The following is a 23,626-nucleotide window of genomic DNA, read 5'->3' on the forward strand; positions in this document are numbered from 1 at the left end:
GGGGGAAAAAACACAGGAAAGTGAATTGACTGGTTCAGGTGAAACTCTGAAACGAGTTTGGCTGTGAACTTAGGATGTACATGCAATGAGACACGGAATATGGCATAAGACAGATCTGTCATCAGTGCTCTGAGCTCGCCCACCCTCCTGCCTAAGGTGATGGCCACTAGGAATGCAACCTTCACAAGCAGGAAAGACATGGAACATGTAAGCATTGATTAGAATGGAGAGTCAGCACTGAAAAAAACCAAGGTTTAAGTCTCACTGAGGAATAGGTTTCCTTAGTGGAGGATAGATTCTGATAAGACTCTTCTAGACTTGGGTTGTCAGTGAGTGAGTGAAAACTGAATAACCATGTGAAGTTGGGTGGTACATACTGATTGCTGCCAGGTGAACCCAAAGAGAGTTCATGGGAAAACCCACTGTTTTGAGGGAAATAAGATAGTCCAGAATAAGGGGAATACCTGCAGCTTCTGGGAATATATACATTTCTGTTGCACCCAGAGAAACTTTCCACTTGGCTAAGACCTGGCCTACACTAGAAAATTAAGTTAGCATAACTACATCGCTCAAGGGTGTAAAAAATTCACTTGTGAGTGGTACAGTTAAGCAGACCTAAGTCCCTGTGTAGACAGTGCTAGGTTGATGGAATAAATCTTCCGTCAACCTGGCTACTGCCTCTCAGGAAGGTGGATTACTTAGGCCAAGAGAATCTGGCATAGGCAGTGGTGAGCTGGAGCCAGTTTGCGTGAACCGGTTGTTAAATTTAGAAGCCAGTTTAGATCTGATTGCTAAAGGAGTGGGCAAACTCCGGCCCGTGAGACCGTCCTGTCTGGTTTGCCTGAGCTCCCGGCTGGGGAGGCTCCCCAGGCTGCTCCCCCGCCCTTCCCCTCTCTCGCAGAGTCTCAGCGTGCTGTGCCGCCAGTGCCAGCACTCTGGACCACTCCTGGGCAGCTCTGCACCTCCTGCCGCTTTGAGAGGCACAGTAAGGGGGTGGGGCTGCGAGCTCCAGCATGGCATAGATACATGCTGCCCTGAGTAGCATGGTAAGGGGGCCAAGCTGGAGCTGTGAGGAGGGGTTGGATAGGGGCAGAGGTTCTGGCGGGGGGCGGTCAGGGGATGGGGAGCAGGGATTGGGTAGGTGTGGGAGTTCTAGGGGTCTGTCAGGGATGAAGTTGGGGCAGTCAACGGACAGGGAGCGGGGCGAGTTGGACAGGGGGTGGGGCCCTAAGGGGCAGTTAGGGTTGGGGGGGTCTCGGGCTTGTACTCATCAGGCAGCTCTTAATAACCAGTTCCCTACCGGGAATTCGGCAGCACTGAATAACCCACTGCTGAAGTGCCGCCGAAAACCTGAAGCAAGTGAAGGACCCACTGCCTAAGTCCCAGTACGGAACCGGTTATTAACATTCTGGCAGCTCATCACTGGGCATAGGTAGTGTCTACACACTGTTATGCTGTCTTCAGCAATGAAAAAATTGGCTTTTGAAATGACATGCGTGATTCTGGAAAGAAATTCAATTAGCAATTTGAATTCCACCATGTGGAAAAAAATAGCTGTACTTGTTGTGATAAGATACTAAATAGCTATGGACTTTGGCATTATCTAGTCTTAAAACTTTAGCTATTCAAAACTCTGCCTTCCATTTCATATAATCTTTTTCTGTTCTGACATGAAATTAATACCCAGATTACAAAAAAGAGTTATTTACAGTTTCAACTCAATCACTGCATTTTGTAAGTGATACAGCATGAAACAGTTTAGAAGACAGTTCTGTGCTAACTATAGTACATACACTTGTGACCAACAAAATGTATTTAAAATAGGTAGTATTATTTCGGGACATGTGGAACATAAGAAAAGCAACTTCAAAGGCAAAAAGAGCTTCATTAGATCATGAGACAAACCCTTCCATTTTTTCAGATTCTTTAACAAAAAAAACAAAAAAACAAACAAAAAAAAAAACACAACCACCTTGATATCACCTATATGAGTGCTGCCCAAAACTCCCCAAAAGCCTTGGGTGTACAGAAATGTGAACTCCACTCTTAATTTCCTGCTAAGATCACCTCTTCTTTTCTTAGCAAAGGGGTGGTATAACAACATGAACAGAATACTTTTCTTTCCTGGTTAAATTCCTGCCTCTGCCAGGTACAGAATTATAACCCAACAACCTGATGTGTGGTTAAATCAGGTACATTTGACAAGAATTATAGCCCTCAGAAGCCAAACCTTCACCGTCCAAACATCTAACTTGTCAGCATATCTCCCTGATCTACAGAATCTATGTAAACTGACTCCCAATTATCCAAGCCTATTTTTTTTTAATCACACAAACAATTTGGATATTTGGAATTCTACTGCATTACACTTGCATGTAATAGGTTCAGTATTGACCACAAGAGGGAGTTGCACTACTACTACATTCACTAAGCACCACCTGTACATAGTGGTCACTAGGGAAGCTGCATAGAAACATTCTCAAACATAATCACTGCAACAAAAAATGGGATAAAAATCGTGATTTTCAGATGCCTAAATAGAGGAGAAACTAACCCAAGCAAGCAAGCTCACTCCCAACCTTCAGTCAAAAAGAATCCAGTTCTGCTGCTAATAAACACTTACCAATTGTAACCTTGAATATTGTTCTAACACTGATGTCACGTAATTTAAATCAAATGAACCACTGGCCACATATTTAAAACTATCAGCTGTAAATGAAAGATAGATACATGAATGTTGGTCTATATCTGTCTTCTCTTCAAGCTCTTCAAGGCAGGGACTGTTTTAATCTGTATTATGTACACTCCTGGCTGAGGTCTGTAGCTGCCGCAGCTATAGAATATACATTATGTATCAGCAGCAGTAAATATAGTAGCAGAAGTAATAAATATTACTACAAAGAAGGTTCCAGTCAATTAATTTACCATCTATTTCTGCTTAGATTCTAAACGGCTTGGGGCAAGGACTGTCTTTTGGTTCTGTTTGTATAGAACCTAGCACAACGGGATCATGGTACAAGACTGGGGCTCCTAAGCACTATGGTTATACAAATCAAATAATAATGATGACGATGAGCAGGGGTAATTAACAGTAAGAAAGAAAAGACTGAAGAAACAAAGGGCTTACAACAGAAAGAGTATACAGTTACTCAGGTTAGTCTAAGCATTTTAAATATTAAAACAAATGCTTTTTAAACTGAACTAATTATTGAACATCTTCTGACAGCCACTGGGAAGAGAGATCTCTTGAGGGATTCAATCTGGCATAGTTTATTATTTTTCTAACATAGACAAGCATGTTCACAGAATTCTCTCAAGCCTGAGAGAGAAGGGAATTACATTATTGTCATTTATATAATATCTTCTGTCTCAAGATTTACCAAGAAGCACTTTGGTCCCTCACTGAAATCAGCAACCTATGAAGGCAAGCCACACTGGGTATGTTTTCTGTTTTGTAATGGTTTCCTGGCATTGTTCACATTCCTGATCTTGCATACGGCCTGCCTTTGTCAGCTTTATCCTAAATCACACTAGAATTATCATCATGACAGCAGCTCTACAGAAGTGTCATCCTGTATGATTGGTGGAATGCAGATTATCAGCTACTATACCGTTTTTCTAGATACAGGGAGTCCTCGGATTTACGATGCCCAATTTACGTTGGACACCACTTACACTGCTTTTCAGTTGACTGCCCATTTCGCCCCAATGACACTGTTTCACCCTTACAGTGCTAGATTTGCATAAAGTTGCTTGAAATCACTTCCTGGTTGCATTATAGTGGAATGGAGCTGGAAGGGGTCACTTCTGATTGGCTTCGAGGCAGCATGGTAGCTTGTTGCCAGGTACGGTTGCTACTTATTTTTGATTGGCTCCCGGTCCTGGGATCAGCCAATCAGAAAGCTTGAACAGTGAATGGCTGAGACTCAGCATGTGTGCCCTTCTCCCTGGCTTTCTGAGAAGCATCTGTGATTATATGATTATTTGAATGCTGTTTACAAAATGCAGTGTACAGTAAATACATTGCTGTTGCAACATTTGACATCTGTAATTCATTTAGTACAAAAATCTGGGTTACTGTGGTGAAAATAGTGTATCAAACTGTTGGTGTCACTAAGCATAACCCTACGTAACTCGGGAGGGTGGAAGGCCACAAGAGTATGGAGCCTTCCTGGTTTTAGGCCTCAGCAGACAAGAGTCCCTCCATGTTTGAACTTTAATCGACCTAAAAGGCCAGGTGTAACAGCCGTTATCAGTTGCAACAGTTCTAAGTGGTCTAAAGCAGAAATAATGAGGCCTGTGCACCTTTAGCAGAAGGACAAGATAACTTGCAGAAGGAAAACTTACTAACGAGCTGCCGCGGCCAAGATTACTTAACGCACCTGCGCTTACGTAATTGCTACAGGGGGAGGAAGGAGAAGAGGGAGGGGAAACGGGGGATTGCTAGTCAGTGAGAAAAGTTCTCATGGATATAAAGGAACAGACTGCTTGTTTTAGGGGTGCTTGATCTGAGTTAATCTCCCTGCACCGCTTTGAGATCTCAAATAAACTTGGTTTGCTTCTCCACCCTGGTGTGTTTATTGGCGCGGCACACCAGGCGACGGACCCCCCCCCCCCCCCGCTGTTGCTTGGCCTCAGGCAGTTATCTGCCGGCAACAGTTCTTGGCGCCCAACGTGGGGCATTGAGGCTAAAATTAGCCTTGCCTGGATCCCTTCTGGTGGTCGACAGATTGCGGCGACGACCGACGCCCAGCGCGCACCGGTGACTTCACCGGGGGCCTCGGCGGAGACGCAGTTCGACTGACCCCAGAGGGCACAACGGTGCAATGCGCTCAAGTAGTGGAGAAGCAGTTGAGGGCGACGGTGAGGAACCGGTCCCTTGGATAAGGTAGGAACAGTCCAGTGGTCTGGATTTTTGCCTGTTATGACCTGGGGACGCCCAGTGTCACCCTAGGATATGGGGCAGGGACAGAGTACAGGCAGGGCACGGTGTACACCCTTAGAATGCATTCTAGCGAATTGGGAAGTGCTTGGATCAGATCCACTAACTAAAAGCAAACTAAAAAGTTCTGTATAGTAGACTGGCCTCAATATCAACTAGAGGACCAGAAAAGGTGGCCACGGGAAGGATCACTTAATTATAACATGATCCTCCAATTACTCCTGTTTTGTCAGTAAATGGGTAGCTTCTGAAGCTGTTTGTATGGAGAGCTCTTGTAAAAATACCCCACTGTAGCTCCAGTTCTTCCCTCTGTCTGGCAGAGTGCAAGGATCCAAAAAGCAGGTTAGGGATAGTGCAGGGACAAAGGAGGGACCTGTTTAGAAAGGGGAGACCCTATGTCCTAGTGCACTCTCTCCCTGTTGTAGCTAAAAAGCAAGATCAGATGCAGAATGGTACTGGGGGCCAGTGTGAGTGACTGTTACCGGAAGACGCCCAGAGTACCCTGTGAAGCAAAAGCTCGTGACCAGGACTACTCTAACGCAAGCCCGGTAACTAGTGGATCTTTAGGAGGTCCGACCCATGGTGGGCTGACTTGGCCTGGCATCGTCCGGTGAGGAAGCTGCCTGGGTCTAGGAGTGTGTGTACCCATCTTCCCTTCCCCTTTCCTTTCCGTGTGGGCTACTGACAGTCTGATCATCTCACTGGATGCAATCAGAGTAAGCGGCGCCGTCTCCCAGAGACTAGCCGACACTCTTTGCTGAAGGGAGGTGTAGGAGGGTCGTGGCCATCCTCGTTAGCTTCTCCTGTGTGAGTACCCTGTAGGGAAAAATCCTTAGTTTATGAGCCGCTAGCGCGGACAGGGCACCCTCCCTGTGTGTGTACGTGGAAAATGGGGAGGGGGACAGTCTAAACATTCCAACTCACCCCCTAGGGTACCCCAGCATATTACATGTACATACATTATAGTTCAACAACCTACAGGTATTTAGAGAAATGGAATATTTACACGCGTGAAAATCCATCTAAACAATGCCCACTAGAAGGTACTTCAATCTAGATAAGATCATACATCGAAGAGGAGCGTTTAATCACCAAAAAGCCCTGACAAAGCGTGAGCAAATTTGTCTATTGAGGAAAGGAACGGGTTAATTTAAAAATCATCTTAGCCTAGGGATGGAAGGGGGGGGGGTTGCTCTGCGTTCAGGGTCAGGAATCGGCGCAGACTGTGCTTGGTGTAGGGAGGGGCTGCTTTCGGCCCCAGCTGGCTGTGAAGGAAAAAATACAGACAGAGGCGAACCAAAGGCAATACAAGTTACAGAACTAAGATTACATTTGCAAAGCTTAACTGTCCAGTAAGATCCAACAGTGTGCCTTTGTGACCCCGGAGCCGGTGTGGCTTGGTGACACTGAAGAAGCCGCAGGCAGCTGACCTGGACTGGAATCTCTGAAAGAGACGCTGCAGAAGATTCCAGGGTGCAAGAGAACAGCCCTCCAAAGAGCGGAAGCATGTTAGAAATTCTGGACAAGCTGTATACAGGATAATCTCCAGTCCACCTCTCCCGCCTTCTCTGAACATTATACACAGAAGTGGCCAGTCTGGACGTACGTGTGTGGGTATGAAAGGGGCTTGGGGCATTAATGTTTTCCTGAGTGATGAGGGAGCGTTCCCAACACTCTCTGTTGTTGTTTTATTATTTTATTAATGGAGCTTTAAAATACAGTTATATGGTGTGTTTTCTTTATCTTCCCCTAACGATCCTGTAGTGTCAGCCTGATCACCTGACACGAGGAATAGACTGGTAACAGAAATTTGTTACAGTTTGGTGAGCAATTAAGAAGGGGGGAGCCCTGCAGAATTTACACCATCTATTTGTTTTACCCTTGTTATTTTGTGTTTGCTTTGCTTGGTACTGTTGGTGTTATATGTTGAGAACTGCATGAGTAAAAGTGAGTCCTAATAGGATAAGAAAACGCTATCTGGTTCTGGTTCTGTTCTGTTTAACCGGTTACTGTTGTTTTCCTGCTCTGTTCATTTGGGCATTAGGAGTGTGGGCGGAACTGAACCTCTCGTTCGTAATTCCTCGGAGTGGAAGCCATGCGTGCGAGGAAGCTCTGAGGTTGAATTGAGATCCTTCTGTCCCGTCCCCTGTAGCGGTCAGTGTATAGAAGTGGGAAAGTCTGGCTTAGACTGTAATTCCCTCTGCTCTCTGTGTAATTCTCTTTTCTGTTTAAGTGTCAAACAGATGAATGAGTCTCTGGGTAAACCCTCTAAGAATAGTCCTTTAAATTATATGTTAAGTAAATGGCCTTTGCCCAATGGGCCATGTGTTTTTGTCCAGGTGGCAAGCCTCATGAAGGAGGACTTGGGTAGTCTTGTGAGTAAGAATGTTTAAGGGAAGAGACCAGGAGGGGTGAGGGCTAGTTGAGAAACCCACCCTCCTAGCTAAACTGGTAGTGGAACAAGTTGGTGCCCATGGAAGGGACGGTTCAGCAAGAAAAGCAGGATCGGGCCCAGGCGGGCAGGCAACAGACAGAGAGATTGGAAAACAGGTTGGAAAACTTTAAGGGTGTAGTGGAAGGAAGGAGTCAGTAAGTGTAAGCATGGAGATTTCAAATCCTAGGACTTACTTGGAATGGTGATTTAAGTTGATAAAAGTGGCTGTTGGGAGACAAGCAAGTGATTTAAGGGAGAGTGAGAAGTTAACTCTGTAGTTGCTGAACGAAACAGCAGTTGAACTTTGTAAAAATGCTAAAGAGAAAAAAAAAGTTTTTGGTGTCTGTTTGTAAATAAATTCAGGCAAAGAAGTTATTGGATTGCAATCATTTGGTTTGGCTATGAACAATTTAGTTGAATTAGCTGAAGAATGTATACAGTGTTATGTAATTCAAAACCTGGGCTGCCTATGAAACAAATACAAGAAACTATGGGGTAATTCCTCTGTTTTGCCTGAAGCCAACAAGAGTATTTGTATATTTCAAGCGATGATTGTCTGCCCAGAAGGGGTGGGTAGACCTCTCTTTTTTTTATCTTTCAGATAATCAGAGAAAACTGATGCCAGCTGAACAGCATTCAACATACCATGCATTTACTGGCACAACAGGAATCATGTTTTGTGTTCTATGTTCTGTCCTGTGGTGTTTGTCTTGTGGCCAGAATTTTTGTGTTTAATATTTTTATAAAATAGTCTAGTTTAAAATCAAACAAAAAGGTTAAATTAAAATGCAGATATTTGTTTTGTTCACCTTGGAATACAAAGTGTTTGGATAAATCAGGAGAATGTGATATACTAAAGTCTAATGCATTTCCTCAAGAAAAAGAAATTTCATTGGCCAAACTGTTAATTGCAAAAATTGTTGTTAAAATTTGCATACCAACAGTCTTTGAAAGCAAAGACATGAAAAGTTAACCCACTCCCCATATTGTACATGGGATCTTTCTGGCTACCTCAGATTTCTAGCCAGAGGGCTGGGGATGGTGAAAGGCTATTGGACTAGAGGTTGTATTGAGTGAACTCCTCAAAGTGGGTGTGCTTGTCCTGGCTTGTTGCTCCAAAGCTCTGTAATAAAGTTATTTTAGTAAAAGGGTGTGTGTGGCATATATTAAATAATAAGACTAATGTACTGTATAATGACAATGTTTATGTCTTCATTGTTGGGAAGAAGGTGTATAAGTAATAAGTGGAAGTTTCCTTTGCAGGTTAAAAAAAGCCAAGAAGGGAAGGACAAAGAACAGAATGAATTAACTGAAAAAAATAAAATAAAATAGCAAGCTCAGGCTATAGATAAGACACTGACTCCATTCAAGAACACTGCTCACAGTTAAGACTTGGCTAACAACCAGGAAAAGGAGGGCTTGAATTTGCCCACGCAGCTATGAGATTTGCAAAACATTGCCAGGCACTAATGAAATGTTTTAAGTTTCTTTTCTCACAGGTAAAGAAGCGCTACCCAAAGACCCTAGAAGCCCTGCCACTCTTTGGAACCAGGAGACGGGATTGATGTAAAGGTCCACCGACGAAAGTCTGCTCTGGCTCCACCCTGGAAAGGCCCTTAAGTCCCGGTGACTACCAACATCGCTGTAAAATGTCAAAGACTGACTGCATGGACCCAAGATTCTCACTGCAAAAAGACCCCTCCACATCGGGAGAATTCTCCTACTGATAATTAGCCTATTTCACCTTCTAGCTCCACTGTGCCTTCTGGACAGTAGGGAAAAAGTACAAGGATGCTGCACCACAACTGTTTTGGGAAAGAAGAAGGAACACTCGCTCCACTGAAATTGCCAAAGTCCAGGAATTCCTGACTAGAAAGGACATTAAGAACTGACCCTGGTGAAGAAACAAAGAATTATACACTGGCGGGAGGACATTTGTGGGACCCATGCTTGAAAATGTGGTATTGATTAGAGCTTAGGGTTTATTCTACAGGCTGCGCCCTGTGTCCTGGAGTGTGACTAATAATGTAACCCCCCTCCTATGCTATTAATGTTGATGCCTTTTGAAAGTACCTGAAAATAGTTAAATAACAGGTGTATTATAGTACTACACCAAGGAAAGATGGTATTAAATATCATTGAGGCTGGGAAGGCATTGCAGTGGGATCTAGTATGTTTAGGAATTCGGGATTTCCTGAATTACCAGCTGATGGCCATTTGGAGTGATCTTGAATACCAGACTTGGCCCACTGCCCTTACAGACGCATTAGGAATACCATCTGATCTGTGATCATGGAGACATACTTGGACACTTCCTGGGTGGAAGTGTGGCTTCCCAGCGCTGGGTGTGCGCCCTTATAGGGGATGAATGCTGTACTTATGTCCCAGAAGACGCACAGGATATTAACAAGTACATCCTGTCAGCCAAACAGGCTTTTGAACAGTGGAAGGCCCAGGAAAGGAAACTCACTATTTCTGATTCCCTCTGGGGCTGGTTACTCAACCTGGGAGAAATAGGGGAAGGCATTGTTCACCTCCTGCTCACTGGTGTGGTGTTGTGTATTGTTACTCTTCTCTTGCTTGCTTGCTGTAAAGCACTTCAGCTCCCTAGAGCTAAATCACATGTTATCCTTTGAATGTGAGAACTCTCAGCCAAAAGTTTGTTGAGTATTCTCAAAGGAGGGAGTTGTTGGTGTCACTAAGCATAACCCTACGTAACTCGGGAGGGTGGAAGGCCACAAGAGTATGGCGCCTTCCTGGTTTTAGGCCTCAGCAGACAAGAGTCCCTCCATGTTTGAACTTTAATCGACCTAAAAGGCCAGGTGTAACAGCCGTTATCAGTTGCAACAGTTCTAAGTGGTCTAAAGCAGAAATAATGAGGCCTGTGCACCTTTAGCAGAAGGACAAGATAACTTGCAGAAGGAAAACTTACTAACGAGCTACCGCGGCCAAGATTACTTAATGCACCTGCGCTTACGTAACTGCTACAGGGGGAGGAAGGAGAAGAGGGAGGGGAAATGGGGGATTGCTAGTCAGTGAGAAAAGTTCTCATGGATATAAAGGAACAGACTGCTTGTTTTAGGGGTGCTTGATCTGAGTTAATCTCCCTGCACCGCTTTGAGATCTCAAATAAACTTGGTTTGCTTCTCCACCCTGGTGTGTTTATTGGCGCGGCACACCAGGCGACGGACCCTCCCGCTGTTGCTTGGCCTCAGGCAGTTATCTGCCGGCAACAAAACCTTGGTTCAGGAACCAATCCCCCCTTCATACCATTGATTCCTATGGCAAACGCAGTTTTGACTTACAATGCAATTTTCAGGAATGAATTGTGTCGTAAGTCAGAGGACTCCCTGTATTGAACTCTTGAGAGGATCCAGAAAAAAATCAAAAATGTTATTAACATTAGTCCTTGCAACAGCCACCACATTTCCAAGATCACTCCTCCTAGCAAACCAGGGTCATTAAGTCACTTGGAAACCTGATGGAGAAGGACAGTGACAATGCCTGCGTCTATATCAAACATATACACAACTACATTTGAACAAACACAGCTGAAGGATGCCAGGAATGAAAAATAGCATCAGGTTAACTTGTTTAAATATTGTCTTAGATCTTTTACATTCTGTAAGGCTGCTTGGTATGATTCATTGCATCATGTGATACAAAGAATTCAGATCTTGGCGTTAAAGGTTTGGGAATGGCAATTTCTTGATTACTATTAATGTAAATGAAAACTGCCTTTTGAATGAGCAATATTCTCTATCTGTGTGGATAAAGAACTTATCACTATTACACCTAAGTATTAACTACGCATTAAAAATATGAGATTTGCCTGGAGGAGTAAAAAAAACTACTTATGTATTGTGATTTTAGAAGTCATCTTTAAACCATAATCTGCAAACGCACTTACTCTGTTTATTAAAAATTATCAAAACAAATTCTACAGGTCAATGAGGCTTAACCCAAAACATTTGAAATTATGAGGATTACTCTGTGCTCCAGATATACAAGGCCCTTTTTTGCAACATGTATTATTCTGGGGAGGGTATCAGCTCCCCTTAATAGGTCGCACTTATCTGAAGAGCTGGAGCCAGGTCAAACTGCATATTGAAAAAAAAGCCACACACAACAAAACACTGCTGGTTTCCATGTAGCTAATAATATTGTCCCCCTTATAATACAGTATCTGAGAGCCTCCCAAAGGCTTAAAAATAGAAGGAACAGTAAATCTCCCTTCCCTCCTTTGTAGACTTTAGGAGAAATAGCTAGAAAAACATGCAGATTTGAGAAAGTTGAGCTGAAGAATAAGTTTTGCACCTCACTCTGAAAATGGCTGCTTCTGGGGTCATGCTTACCTTTTCCATAGGTTCCATACTACAGTTCCTGTGAAAGCTCCTTCTTTCCACACTCACAAGCCATCCCACTACAGGTTGAAAGTTTGACTGACTAAAGCAGCTGTCATGGGAGGATACAGTTGAGCTTTCAGGTAGGCAGGGATAATGTCATGAAAGGTTTTCAATATCAAGACAGAGCTCTTTAATTGAACTCTGTATTCAGTATGCTAATACAGTGGAGTGGTGTGTTCATGATGATCTGTACTGCTCAGAAAATAGCTATCAAGTTTGATCTACTGCACATTTATTGCTACTTTGATTTGTTCAAAGGTTCAATAATCAAGACAGAATATTTTGCAAGAAAAGGCAAGCCCTAAAAATCTGGTCTACTAACGCAACTCTCATCTAAGCCTGGCTCCTGTGTGTGAACTTACAGGTGATCAGCCAGGAATAACTTGAGTACACATAGCAAAACAATCACCAGGCAAAGATCACATGTACAAACCATAAAGAACTAGAAAGTTTTTATAGGAAATTAATGTGTAATGGAACATGATTTACTAAAGTACATGTTATTCCTTGAATAACTTATAGACTAATATTTGCTAAACGCTAGGCCTTTGTTAATTTAACATTTTGCTATTCCTAAGACAGAAAACCTCTAAACTAAAAACTTTAGAAACAGAAAATCATGCCTCCCTCACAGTTTATCAACGTTTGCAATGTTTCAGTCAAAGAAAGGTTTCATTTGGGCCAAATGCCAGGGGATTAGTTCTATAACATAACTTACCTCTTCATTAATGTCAATAACATCCCCCACCTTGAGCTCCATTTCATCCTCGTTCTGTGGAATATACTCAAACAGCACTTTACACTGCCGCTTCTTTAACTCTGGTGGAAGGGACATTAGGAAAACATAATTAAAGTGAAACTGCCTAAAAATAATTGTGCACTTTTCCATATTCAAATCTTTCAAGGATCATATTTAAAGAGAACACCTTTAAATCATCCCAAGGAGCTATCTACACTTTCTTAGTTTCTAGTTCTCCAGTCGTCCATTTACATCAGTATAAATCCAGCCTGCCCTGAGCTAGGTAGACCTTTACAAATACTGACTGCTTCCATTTGTGAGCTTTACACTCTGCTGATTACAAGGAAGTAAACAGTGTACTATCAATTACCAGCGCATTAATACCAAGTTTTATTGACATAATTGAGTCATAGATTAGCCGTTCTATTATTTTTCAAGCTACTTCCTGTGAGAAGAGTGCAACTATCAAAACCGCTGTCAGCTATGTGCTATCTACAGCATTGATCTAGGTGAAGGGAGTAATTCTGGTGCACATTCATGAATCTGAAGTTTTATGACTACACTTTTGCACAAACACCCATCCTTACAAAAAATGTTAAATGATCTGCAGAACAATGAAATGCTGACATCCTTTGCATGAAATAAACACACACTGTTAAGTATTAATTTGGGGGTAATGATATTTGTTTTGCTTGAACATTCAGAACCTGATTAAAAAAGGCACATGTTTCACTGGACTCCGGGGAGTACAAATCTCTTCCCAGTCCCAGCATGTAAATCGAGATACAAAGCCTATCACTCAATCAATCAGTATTAAGTGGCACAAAAAGAATCTAGGAGGAAAAGGCAATTCATGATAGGATATTTCACAGATGAAAGATACAAAGCTATACAAATATTAAAGGACAGAAGGCATCATGGTAAGAGACAGCTCAAGCCAAATTTGTACATGTCACAAGGTTAGTTTTCCAGATTAATATTGAAATGACACTACTGTAGAAGTCTTGATGGTTTCCTCTTTCCCACTAGAAGCAGAACTTCCAAAAGAAGTTTTCTAGCTAATAAGAAGATCATAAACTTTCCAAGGCAACTTCCATCTTGAATGAACATTTTCATTCCGGGTGGATTAACAGGAGTGTTGTGTGTATGATACAGCAGGTAACTGTCCCGCTTTATTCAGCATTGGTGATGCCTCAGCTGCAGTGCTGTGCCCAGGTTTGGGCACCACACTTAAAAAAAAAAAAAGATGTGGACAAATGGTAGAGTGTGTCCAGGGGAGAGTAACAAAAATAAGAAATTTAGAAAATCTGACCTATGAGGAAAGGTTTAAAAAACTGGGCATGATTAGCCTTGAGAAAAAAATGACTGCAAGAGGGACCTGACAGGCATCTTCATAGATGTTAAGTGCTGTTATAAAGAGGCTAGTGATCAGTGGTTCTCCATATCCACTGAGATAGGACAAGTAGTAATACGATTAATACACAGCAAGGGAAATTTAGATTAGATATTGGGGAAAACTTTCCCACTATAAGGGTGGCTAAATTCTGATATAGGTTACCAAGGGAGGTTATGGAAACACCATCATAGAAGATTTTTAAGGACAGGTTAGACAAACACATGTCAAGGATGGCCTATGTATACTTGGTCCTGCCTCAGTAGGGTGGGCTGGACAATGAGGTCCCTTGGAGGCCTCCTGAGGTCACTTCCAGCCCTACAATTCTATCATTTTATTATTATTTGTATTCCAGTACTGCCCACCTACTGCTGGGCACTATCAACACATTGAGACAGCTCCTGACACAGACACCAAAATTTAAGAACATATAAAAAGGCATGGGGCAACAATCTTTACTTAAAATGATATACATTGCTTTTTGTTACTTAAGTACACAGCTGCAACACTTAGCAACCCCCAACCTCTACACCTCAGAAGGAGAAAAGCTATGTGCCTTCAATAAAGCCTTAAAGGTTCACTTTACCAGTTGAAAAGATCTAAAAGCTGCCTCAGATTACAGAACTCCTCCAAACTTCCAATTAGGATTGAGAACCTGTTACCTTAGGGGACATATAAATACATAGGAAAACATGTTTATAATCTAAGAGAGCCAGAAGATAGGTAAGATAAACAACAAGCAATATGTTTAACATCCATATACTATGGGTTACTTTCTAAAAATCTTTTCCCTAATCTGCCCCATTTCCATACTGATCCAATACCATTGCTGCTGAGACAATATACCCACCGGGCTAAAAATAGGTTTTGGTTCAGTGCAAGAGTGTGTTTAAAAAATATATAAAAATATATATATATATATATACACACATTCCAATCAAGGAGTGTTCTTGTGTTCCTGATTACTGAAGGTGTGAAGGGCCTCACTGGCCTCTCCTGCCCCTCTGCTATCTTTCAGGCAGCTCCAGTTGCCCCCTCTCACATGGTGGGATGAGGGGGATGTGCCTACACTGTGTTGTGGCCCTCTTGGGTCAGGAACAGAGGCCAGCAAGAATTAAAAAACTGACTGAATGTGTGGTCAAACGAAACATGGTTCCACCACTCTACTTAAAGGGACAGTGCTGGAGAGGCTAAATGGTACAGAAGCAGCTTGTAGTGTTCTGGTGATTTACTAGTACTTCTAGGTGAATCATAACTATGAAATTACTTGAACAGTGGTCCCTAAACTGTGCGGAATGCCCCCTAGGGGGCACAAAGAAATGTTCAGGGTAGCGCAGTGGGGCCCCGGTCAGCCCCTCATGAGAGGTTGGGAGAGACCACCACCCAGCTCCACTCCAGTCCAGCCACAGCACGGCCCGCAATCCCAGCCCAAGGCCCGACCTGGCTCCCAGCCTCTGACCCAGCTCCTGCAAGGGCATGGACAGATTATGATATGGGTGGTGGTGGAGAAAACGCGACAAAATGTTTGGGGCCCACTCATCTAGAGGGTTATTTCACCAGTAGAAAGCCATAGCTATGAAATGTAGGTCTCACTTCATAGCTAAAATGTAGCTTTTATTCTAGCACTTTATAGTCATACCCAATGTTCACATGTATTAAGTCTTCCAGGGATAGAAGATACTATTAAGTGAATTTTGATGATACTTCGCTCAATTTCAAAAACATTTTAACTCAGTACAATAGAGCATCTTTTAATAATATAGCTCTGAGCAGGATCTTGTCACAGGAAAGAGCTCTTCGTCTGCCCTGCAACGGCTTACCAAGGCTGCTGAGTCAGCCACATTTTGGACTAAGGAAGTTAGTGATCTTTTTTCTCTAAAGGTCATGAGGGAAGCAGTCCCAAAATTGGGTCTGAAGCTCCCTCAGATGCTGACTCAAGTTCCCGATCAGTTTTCTTGATGATGTTTAAATCAAGAGGAAATTACACCACATTTCTGCCTTGTGCTCAAAGAGACCAGTTTCCAAGCTTCCTTAAGAATGCTTCTTCTTTGTCAAGCTTACACAGAACATTCATATTCTGTTCCTGGAGAGCTCCTCATTCAGATGCTCAAGGCAGTCAAAGATAAACATGCCACTTAAGATTAATATAGAAAGTAAGAACAAAAGGAGATTGCTGATCATTCGGGAAATGTACATTTCCACTCAATCTGACAAGTATACCAGCTTTTCAGTGTAAGTTCTACACATATGTGCTGATTTACTTCTTTGGAGGCATTTCCAGTTGATAGGTCAACAGTATATAAACATTTTATGAATTCATATTCTCTTGCTCAAACAGCGGAATATAAAAAACCTGGTCACCAGAAATCCTGTAAAAGGGAATTTTCCATATTGCTAATTTGCTTTCCCCTGATGTCTCTTAGGTCAGTCTGTGTACAGCATAATGTCTGTATCTGATGACAAGAAGAAGAAAATTTAGTAAAATTTGCAATTAACACAGCATAATGTGGCTAACTCAACTGGTGAAAAATAGGGGCAAGTTAAAGGAGGATAGTAAAATAATACCAGGTAGCAGCGTAAGAAGCCTAACAACAGTGCTGTGCTCAGAGAACTAGATTCCTATGAATGTAGGCATGATGTTACTAGTCATCAAGAGTTTATTTAACACTATGACCTATAAGTAGCACTTGTCTTCCTCTCAGCTCTGACACAGGTTGGGTGTCCAGATTGATACAGTAGGAAAAAAAAAGTTACCCATAAAGTTCTTTTTTTCCTGTAACTGTGAGGTCAGGTTGGGCACTGAACTCAAGAAGGGTCCATAGAAATACAATACATTGGGCCATGAGGCACCTGAGACTCCTATGAAAATTGAACAGCATTTCCCCAAGGTGCAGTTTCCAGAGACCTACATATATTTCAGGATTGTACCTGGATGAGGTTAGAAAATCAGAGACTGCCGTTGCTGTATTCAGAGTTCCTACAGGAACACCTTGCTCAGATGTATACTCAATTTGGGGTCCCCGATTAAACGCAGAATCATAGAAATGTAGGACTGGGAGGGATCTCAAGAAGTCATCAAGTCCAGCTCCCTGAGCTATGGTAGGCCCAAGAAAACCTAGACCATCCTTGAGAGATGTTGGTCCTCCTTGTTTTTAAGTACTTCCAAAGTTGGGGACTCCATGACCTCTCTTGGAAACCTATTTCAGAGCTTAAACTACCTTATAGTTAAAGCTCTCTTGTTGCAAGTTAAGCCCATTACTTCTTGTCCTACCTTCAGTGGACATGGAGAACAATTGATCACCATCCTCTTTAAAACAGCCATTACCACACTGGAAGACTTATCAGGTTGCCCCTCAGTCTTCCTTTCTCAAGCCTACATATGCCCGATTTTTTAAGCTTTCCTCATAGGTCAGGTTTTCTAACCCTTTAATCATTTTTGTTGCTCCCCTCTGGACTCTCTCCAATTTGTCCACATCTTTCCTATATTGTGGTGCCTAGCTGGGGCCTCATCAGTGCTCAGCAGAACAAGACAATTACCCCGTGTCACACATACAGCACTCCAGTTAAAACACTCTGGGACAGGGAATGTTTAGATAGACATGATCAGGTTTATTTCTTTATTTTGGCTTGTGGATTTCCTCTGTGCTATTTTTGTTTCGTAACGTGAACCTGGACCCCAGGGATCCATTTCTGGTGTTTAACCCCTTTTCAGTTACTCTATAAAATTTAGCAATAGCCTGATTTTCCAGATGTGTTTCCTTCCTTCTTTTTTTAAATAAAATCTACCTTTTTTAAGAAAATGATTAGTTTTGTGTCTTAGAAAGTCTGTGCATATGTTTTTCAATTAGCTGGTGGCAACAGCTGGGTTTCCCTTGTTTGTTTTCTTTCTCAGCTTCCCCGAGGGAAGAGTGGAAAAGCCGAGGGACCTCAGGGAAAACTTTCCAAGTGAGTTTTTCCACGATTTGCAAGAGGGAGTTTTTCACTTGGGTGGTAGCAGCATTTACCAAGCCAAAGACAGAGAAAAGCTTTAACCTTGGGAGTTAATACCAGCCTGAAGTGACCAGTATTAATTTTCAGAATCCTTGCGGTCCCCTACCTTCTGCACTCAAAGTGCCAGAGTGGAGAACCAGCCTGGACACCTCCCTTTTCAAGTTCAGCTACCAATATCTTTGAGAGTTGTATTAAGGCAAAAAAGGAGGGCCCTGAACCTCCAGCATTTGTGCCCAGTAGACACAAACAAAAACCTGCAAGGGGATTAGTTGATGAGAAACTAAAGATAAATCCTGGAGGTTCCAGTTGCAAATTCACTCTAAATGACAGCCTGGATTACAGAGGTCAAAGATTCAATGTGGAAAATAAACCTAACTTCTTTGGGTCTTTCAGGCCCAGCATTTGTGGAAGCTACTAGAGGCCTTGAAAACTACAAAATATAAGAACATAAAAACGGCCATACTGGGTCAGACCAAAGGTCCATCTAGCCCAGTATTCTGCCTTTCAACAGTGGCCAATGCCAGGTGTGTCTCAGAGAGAATGAAAGAACAGGTAATCATCAAGTGATCCATCCTGTCACCCATTCCCAGTTTCTGGCAAATAGAGGCCAGGGACACCATCCCTGCCCAATCTAGTTAATAACCATTGATGAACCTATCCTCCATGAACTTACCTAGTTCTTTTTTGAACTCTGTTGTAGTCTTGGCCTTCACAACATCCTATGGCAAGGAGTTCCACATGTTGACTGTGCATTGTGTGAAAAAATACATCCTTTTGCTTGTTTTAAACCTGCTGCCTATTAATTTATTTGGTGACTCCTAGTTCTTGTGTTATGAGAAGGAGTAAATAAATAACACTTCCTTATTTACTTTCTCCACACCAGTCAGGATTTTATAGACCTCTATAATATCCCCTTGAGTTGTCTCTTTTCCAAGCTGAAAAGTCCCAGTCTTATTAATCTTTCCTTATATGGCAGCCATTCCATACCCCTAATATTTTTTGTTGCCCTTTTCTGAACCTTTTCCAATTTCAATATACTTTTTGAGATGGCGTGACCACATCTGCACACAGTATTCAAGATGTGGGCATACCATAGATTTACACAGAGGCAATATGATATTTTCTGTCTTATTATCTCTCTCTTTCTTAATGAGTCCCAACATTCTGTTTGCATTTTTGACTGCCACTGTACATTGAGTAGATGTTTTCAGAGAACTATCCACAATGACTCCAAGATCTTTCTCTTGAGTGGTAACAGCTAATTTAGATCCCATCCTTTTATATGTATAGTTTTCCATAAATAGATTATGTTTTCCAATGTGCATTACTTTGCATTTATCAACATTGAATTTCATCTGCCATTTTGTTGCCCAGTCACCTAGTTTTATGAGATCCTTTTGTAGCTCTTCTCAAGATAGTTAAGCTCCAAGCAGACTGCACAGTTTTGAATCATCTGAAAATGTTGCTACCTCATTGTTTACCCCTTTTTCCAGATCATTTATGAGGACCTTCCCTGTTACTCCATGACAACTTACTTTGCTTAAGAGCCTTTGGTGAGGGACCTTGTCAAAGGCGCTCTCAAAATCTAAGTACACTATACCCACTTGATTCCCCCTTGTCCACATGCTTGATGACCCCCACAAAGAATTCTAGTAGATTGCTGAGGCATGATTTTCCTTTACAAAAACCGTGTTGACTCTTCCACAACAAATTATGTTCATCTATGTGTCTGACAATTTTGTTCTTTACTATAGTTTCAACCAGTTTGCCCAGTACTGAAGTCAGGTTTACCGGCCTGTAATTGCTGGGATCATCTCTGGAGCCCTTTTTAAAAAGTGGCGTCACTTCAGTTATTCTCCAGTCATTTGGTACAGAAGCTGATTTAAATGATATGTTACAAACTACAGTTAGTAGTTCTGCAATTTCATATTTGAGTTCCTTCAGAACTATTGGGTGAATACCAACTGGCCCTGGTGACTCACTACTGTTTAGTTTGTCAATTTGTTCCAAAACTACCTCTAATGACACCTCATATTAAACCACCTGAAAAATTCTCCAAAATCAGGGCGGGAAAGGACTGAGACTAATTGTTCTGCCCATAAATTAGTTTTTGGGATTACTTGCAGTTTGATAGAATGCATGCTACAGTGAAAGGAGAAAGGAGTTTTGCCACATAATATTACTAGGCTTGAGTTAATGAGCACAGGAGACAGTGTCTACAACCCAAAGGATATGAAGTCACAAGATGAAGTCACATCTGCACCACAGAGAACTCTGTGGTCTCCTTTACTATCAGAAAAAGGCTTCCTTAGACTTCTTGAGATAGAGAACACTCTTCAGTGAGTCTTCTCAACCTGACAGCTCTTTGAAGATGCAGGGTTTAGCAATCTTACCAAATTGAAGAAATCTGAATGAACTAGAGAGTGACAATCTGTTATCCTGTCAGAAAGCCTTGGATTCTCAAGCAGGACTTCCCTTGTCAAAAGGAATGACTCTAGAAACATTTCTTAAGCACCAGCATGGGCCTGGAATTCTCAGAGACTCTAAAAAGGAGATTTCCAAGAGCAACAGGTTCTGTGCTGGCTGCTAAAGAGACAGTTATAAGCATTTCCTTCTATCTAAATGATATCTCATAAATGCCTCACCCTTTGTAAGGCACTCTCCCTTCATTGTGGTGAGGGTGAAGCCTCTGTAACCATCTCAAGGTTGAAGAGATCCAGAAATGTATTAGGGCTCTTCTGAAAGCAGTTTTAACTTTACTTTCCAAAGCGTTCTTGGAACAGATGCTCCATGGACCAGCAGGGCAGATATTAATCGCATCTGATATCTAATACTTGCACCCTCCCCTCATAACTGCTAACCCATGTCTTGCATTTGTCTCTTCTATTTTAGACTATAAACTCTTTAGGGAAGGGAATATGACTATTTATACAGCACTATGCAAACTCACAATGCTATAAAAATGATTTTTAGTACCACTCTATGCAGGACAAGGTACATAAAACATTAAAAGAAAATCTAGCTAAGAGCTCCACTGAACAGACATGTTTCCTTTACTCAAGGTAGGAAAATGAATTTGATTGCTCAGACAGAACTGAGCCTCTATCAAAGGAGATGACATCACAAATTTGGCTGAGTTCTCCTGCCTCCTTCTGCAGGTAAGAGAACATGGCGTCCAGTGTTCAAAATGGTCTGAAAGATGCAGGATGACCACCACCTGACTATGCCAGTGAACCACCCTGCTCTCTGGGTATTATGTTGCTGCACTCAGAGCTTCACCCAGGGAGCTGCAAAATGGCAGAACAGCAAAGTCCTTTCTTCGGTAGAATTTTATGGTGAACAAAACAACATTCTGTAAGTTCTGGATTTTACAGTAGACCAAATGCTGCTCTCAGATGCGAGTGCACAGGACTTCTACAGAATGCAATTTGCACACATCTGCAGGCGGAATTTGACCAGGGTATTCCTTCCCTTCAGAGCCCCCTAGCTGGTGAGCTGGACCAGGAAACCTGTCACTCCCCTGCTCCTCCCCCCTTCCACTCCCCAACTCTTAAAGTGATAGTTTGCAGTTCTAACACAGTCCTCAATATAGCACAGCTACATCCATGGAACCACAGTGATGTCAGAGGGCCAAATTCTGCTCAGATATAAATCTACAGTGACTGTGGTCGAGTACCCCACCCATCCCCTGGGTCTCCACAGGCCTTAAAAAAATTCAAGCAACACTGAGTAAAAGTGGTGAGAAAACAAGTATTATAAGCCATTGATCTTAGGTACCTTATATAATGCAAGGAAAGGGGGAGCTACCTACTCTTTTTGAAGCTTTTGGATTGAGGATGGGGTTGAAATCCTCCTGCTGGAAGACCGTAGGTGCTCATGCGCTGCACAAGGCTTGCTACAGTTCCATGCCTCTCCCTCTTGATTGGCAAACCATCATCCTTAGGTTCTGGGTCCTTCTTAACTTCCTGGTGGAAAAGAGAAGGCAGAACAAATTTACAAAACTGAGGGATAATTTAAGTACTCGTTCCATGGTGTAACGGGCTGTATCAGAGAAAACACTTTCCAGTTATACAACATCTATCATCCAAGCATCTCAAGGTACTTTAACATGAATCCTCCCTACACCCTTGTAAGTTAGATGTTATTTCCAATTTACAGATAGGTAAACTGAGGTACCCAGAGAGTCCATAAGCAGGAAAAGAAACAAGGTGTCCTGAATTCTGGTATACTACTCCAATCTCTATAGAAAAACAGCTGCATGCACTGAAATCTGGGAAAATCAACATATTTATGCTTCCATAGAGGTCAGTATTTCAATATAAATTGTGAAGAATTTATAAATATTTTCCATATGATCTACTCTTTTTAGAATTTAAATTATAGCAGTTCCTACAGTCCTCAATCATCACCCCATAGTGCAGGGTATTTTATAAACCATGAAATAAGAGAGAGAGCCCCTGCCCCAAAGAACTTACAGTCTTGGTTAATGACAAGATACAATGATGTATAAAATAAACAGGAGGAAAGAGAAAATGAGCTAACAATAATATAAGCATGTTTATGCACAGATTTTCTGAATATTTAGATTGCCAAGTTCTTATCTGATATAAAATGTATAAGATCTAATTTGGAAACGGCCTGCAGTAAAGCCATAGGCCTGATCTGACGACACAGGAGAGCTCCATAAATAAGAACTAACATTTTTTGACAGAAGAGGCTCAATTTTTTCAGCAATTAATCCAGTGAATCAGGTCACTTAAACACCATCGTGCTTTTATTCGTAAAAATAATTGCTATTTTGAATAAAGTAAACATGCACCCTGAAAGTTTATTGCGTGCTCACTAGTTCCTGACTAGCTACTAGAAAATATAAAGAGAAATTCTTGCATATAACATCAGCACTGAACAGTTATCACCTCCCTAATGAATTCAGCAACGAGTGCTATAGAATTAGATGTTGTACTTAAAGTAACAGAAAAACAGTTGAAGCAATCAATGCACACTTATTTACTAAGTGATACCAGCTGAATCCTTAAATGGAGACATAAGTCTTGTTTATATATTGAAATATAACTTCACTAAAAACATTAGACACCGATCCGGCAGGAAATATATGCAGCTTTCCATGTCATGAAAATCCAGACCTGTGGTTCCTAGCAGAGCTGCTCAGCTGGGCTGGAGAGACATTGAAACTCTTCAGGTCTAATATGAAAAGGACAAGGCTTTCACATCAAGGAGATTCTCTTCACCACTTCCTGTTGGAAATGTGATTCACAAAAATCAAACTGAGATCAATATTCACAATTTTTTGCGGGTAAGGGAGTTCCATTCCTCCCTGCTCTATTCTATGAACCCTCCTGCTTGCCTGCGGGTCTGTTCAGCAGTAGCTACACTGAAAAAAAACCTCTTTCTGAGTCCACAGAGAAGTCCCAGACAGTGAAGTTGCCCAGATATCTTAGTGCTGGGCATCAACATAAGCCCCTAGAATGGAGATTCTCTCACCCTATCTCCCATTATTTCTTTTTTTCCTGGTCCCCTGAAAGTTTCATTCACTCCCTGGCACTGTGTAGATTCAAGGACTTACCAGTAAACACAAAAAAGTTTATGGCAGAACCCAAAATAAAACCTAGGTGCTTATCCTGCAAGACTAAGTCAACAAAATCATTTATCTGTATTTACTTGAAAATTTCCTTCTTTCTAGTGGGATGGTTCACAGAACGAC

At 42.0% G+C, this 23,626-nt stretch overlaps 1 protein-coding gene and 1 long non-coding RNA gene across 3 annotated transcripts in view; one reads left to right on the forward strand and one right to left on the reverse strand.

Moving 5' to 3' along the window:
- CD2AP (CD2 associated protein) overlaps positions 1-23,626 on the reverse strand; it is a 146,159-nt gene that overhangs the window by 58,121 nt on the left and 64,412 nt on the right. For both annotated transcript variants that reach the window (XM_050950763.1, XM_050950764.1), the window contains exons 3-4: positions 21,716-21,869; positions 12,501-12,601 (exon numbers count right to left, since the gene is read on the reverse strand). In XM_050950763.1, coding sequence (XP_050806720.1) covers positions 12,501-12,601; positions 21,716-21,869 — 255 coding nt within the window. The remainder of the gene's footprint in view (positions 1-12,500; positions 12,602-21,715; positions 21,870-23,626) is intronic.
- LOC127049803 (uncharacterized) lies at positions 4,430-8,263 on the forward strand. The gene is made up of 2 exons (XR_007774058.1): positions 4,430-4,888; positions 7,978-8,263. It is a non-coding gene; the product is annotated as an uncharacterized LOC127049803 (long non-coding RNA).

Source organism: Gopherus flavomarginatus, chromosome 4, assembly GCF_025201925.1.
Source record: "Gopherus flavomarginatus isolate rGopFla2 chromosome 4, rGopFla2.mat.asm, whole genome shotgun sequence".
NCBI lineage: Eukaryota > Metazoa > Chordata > Testudines > Testudinidae > Gopherus > Gopherus flavomarginatus.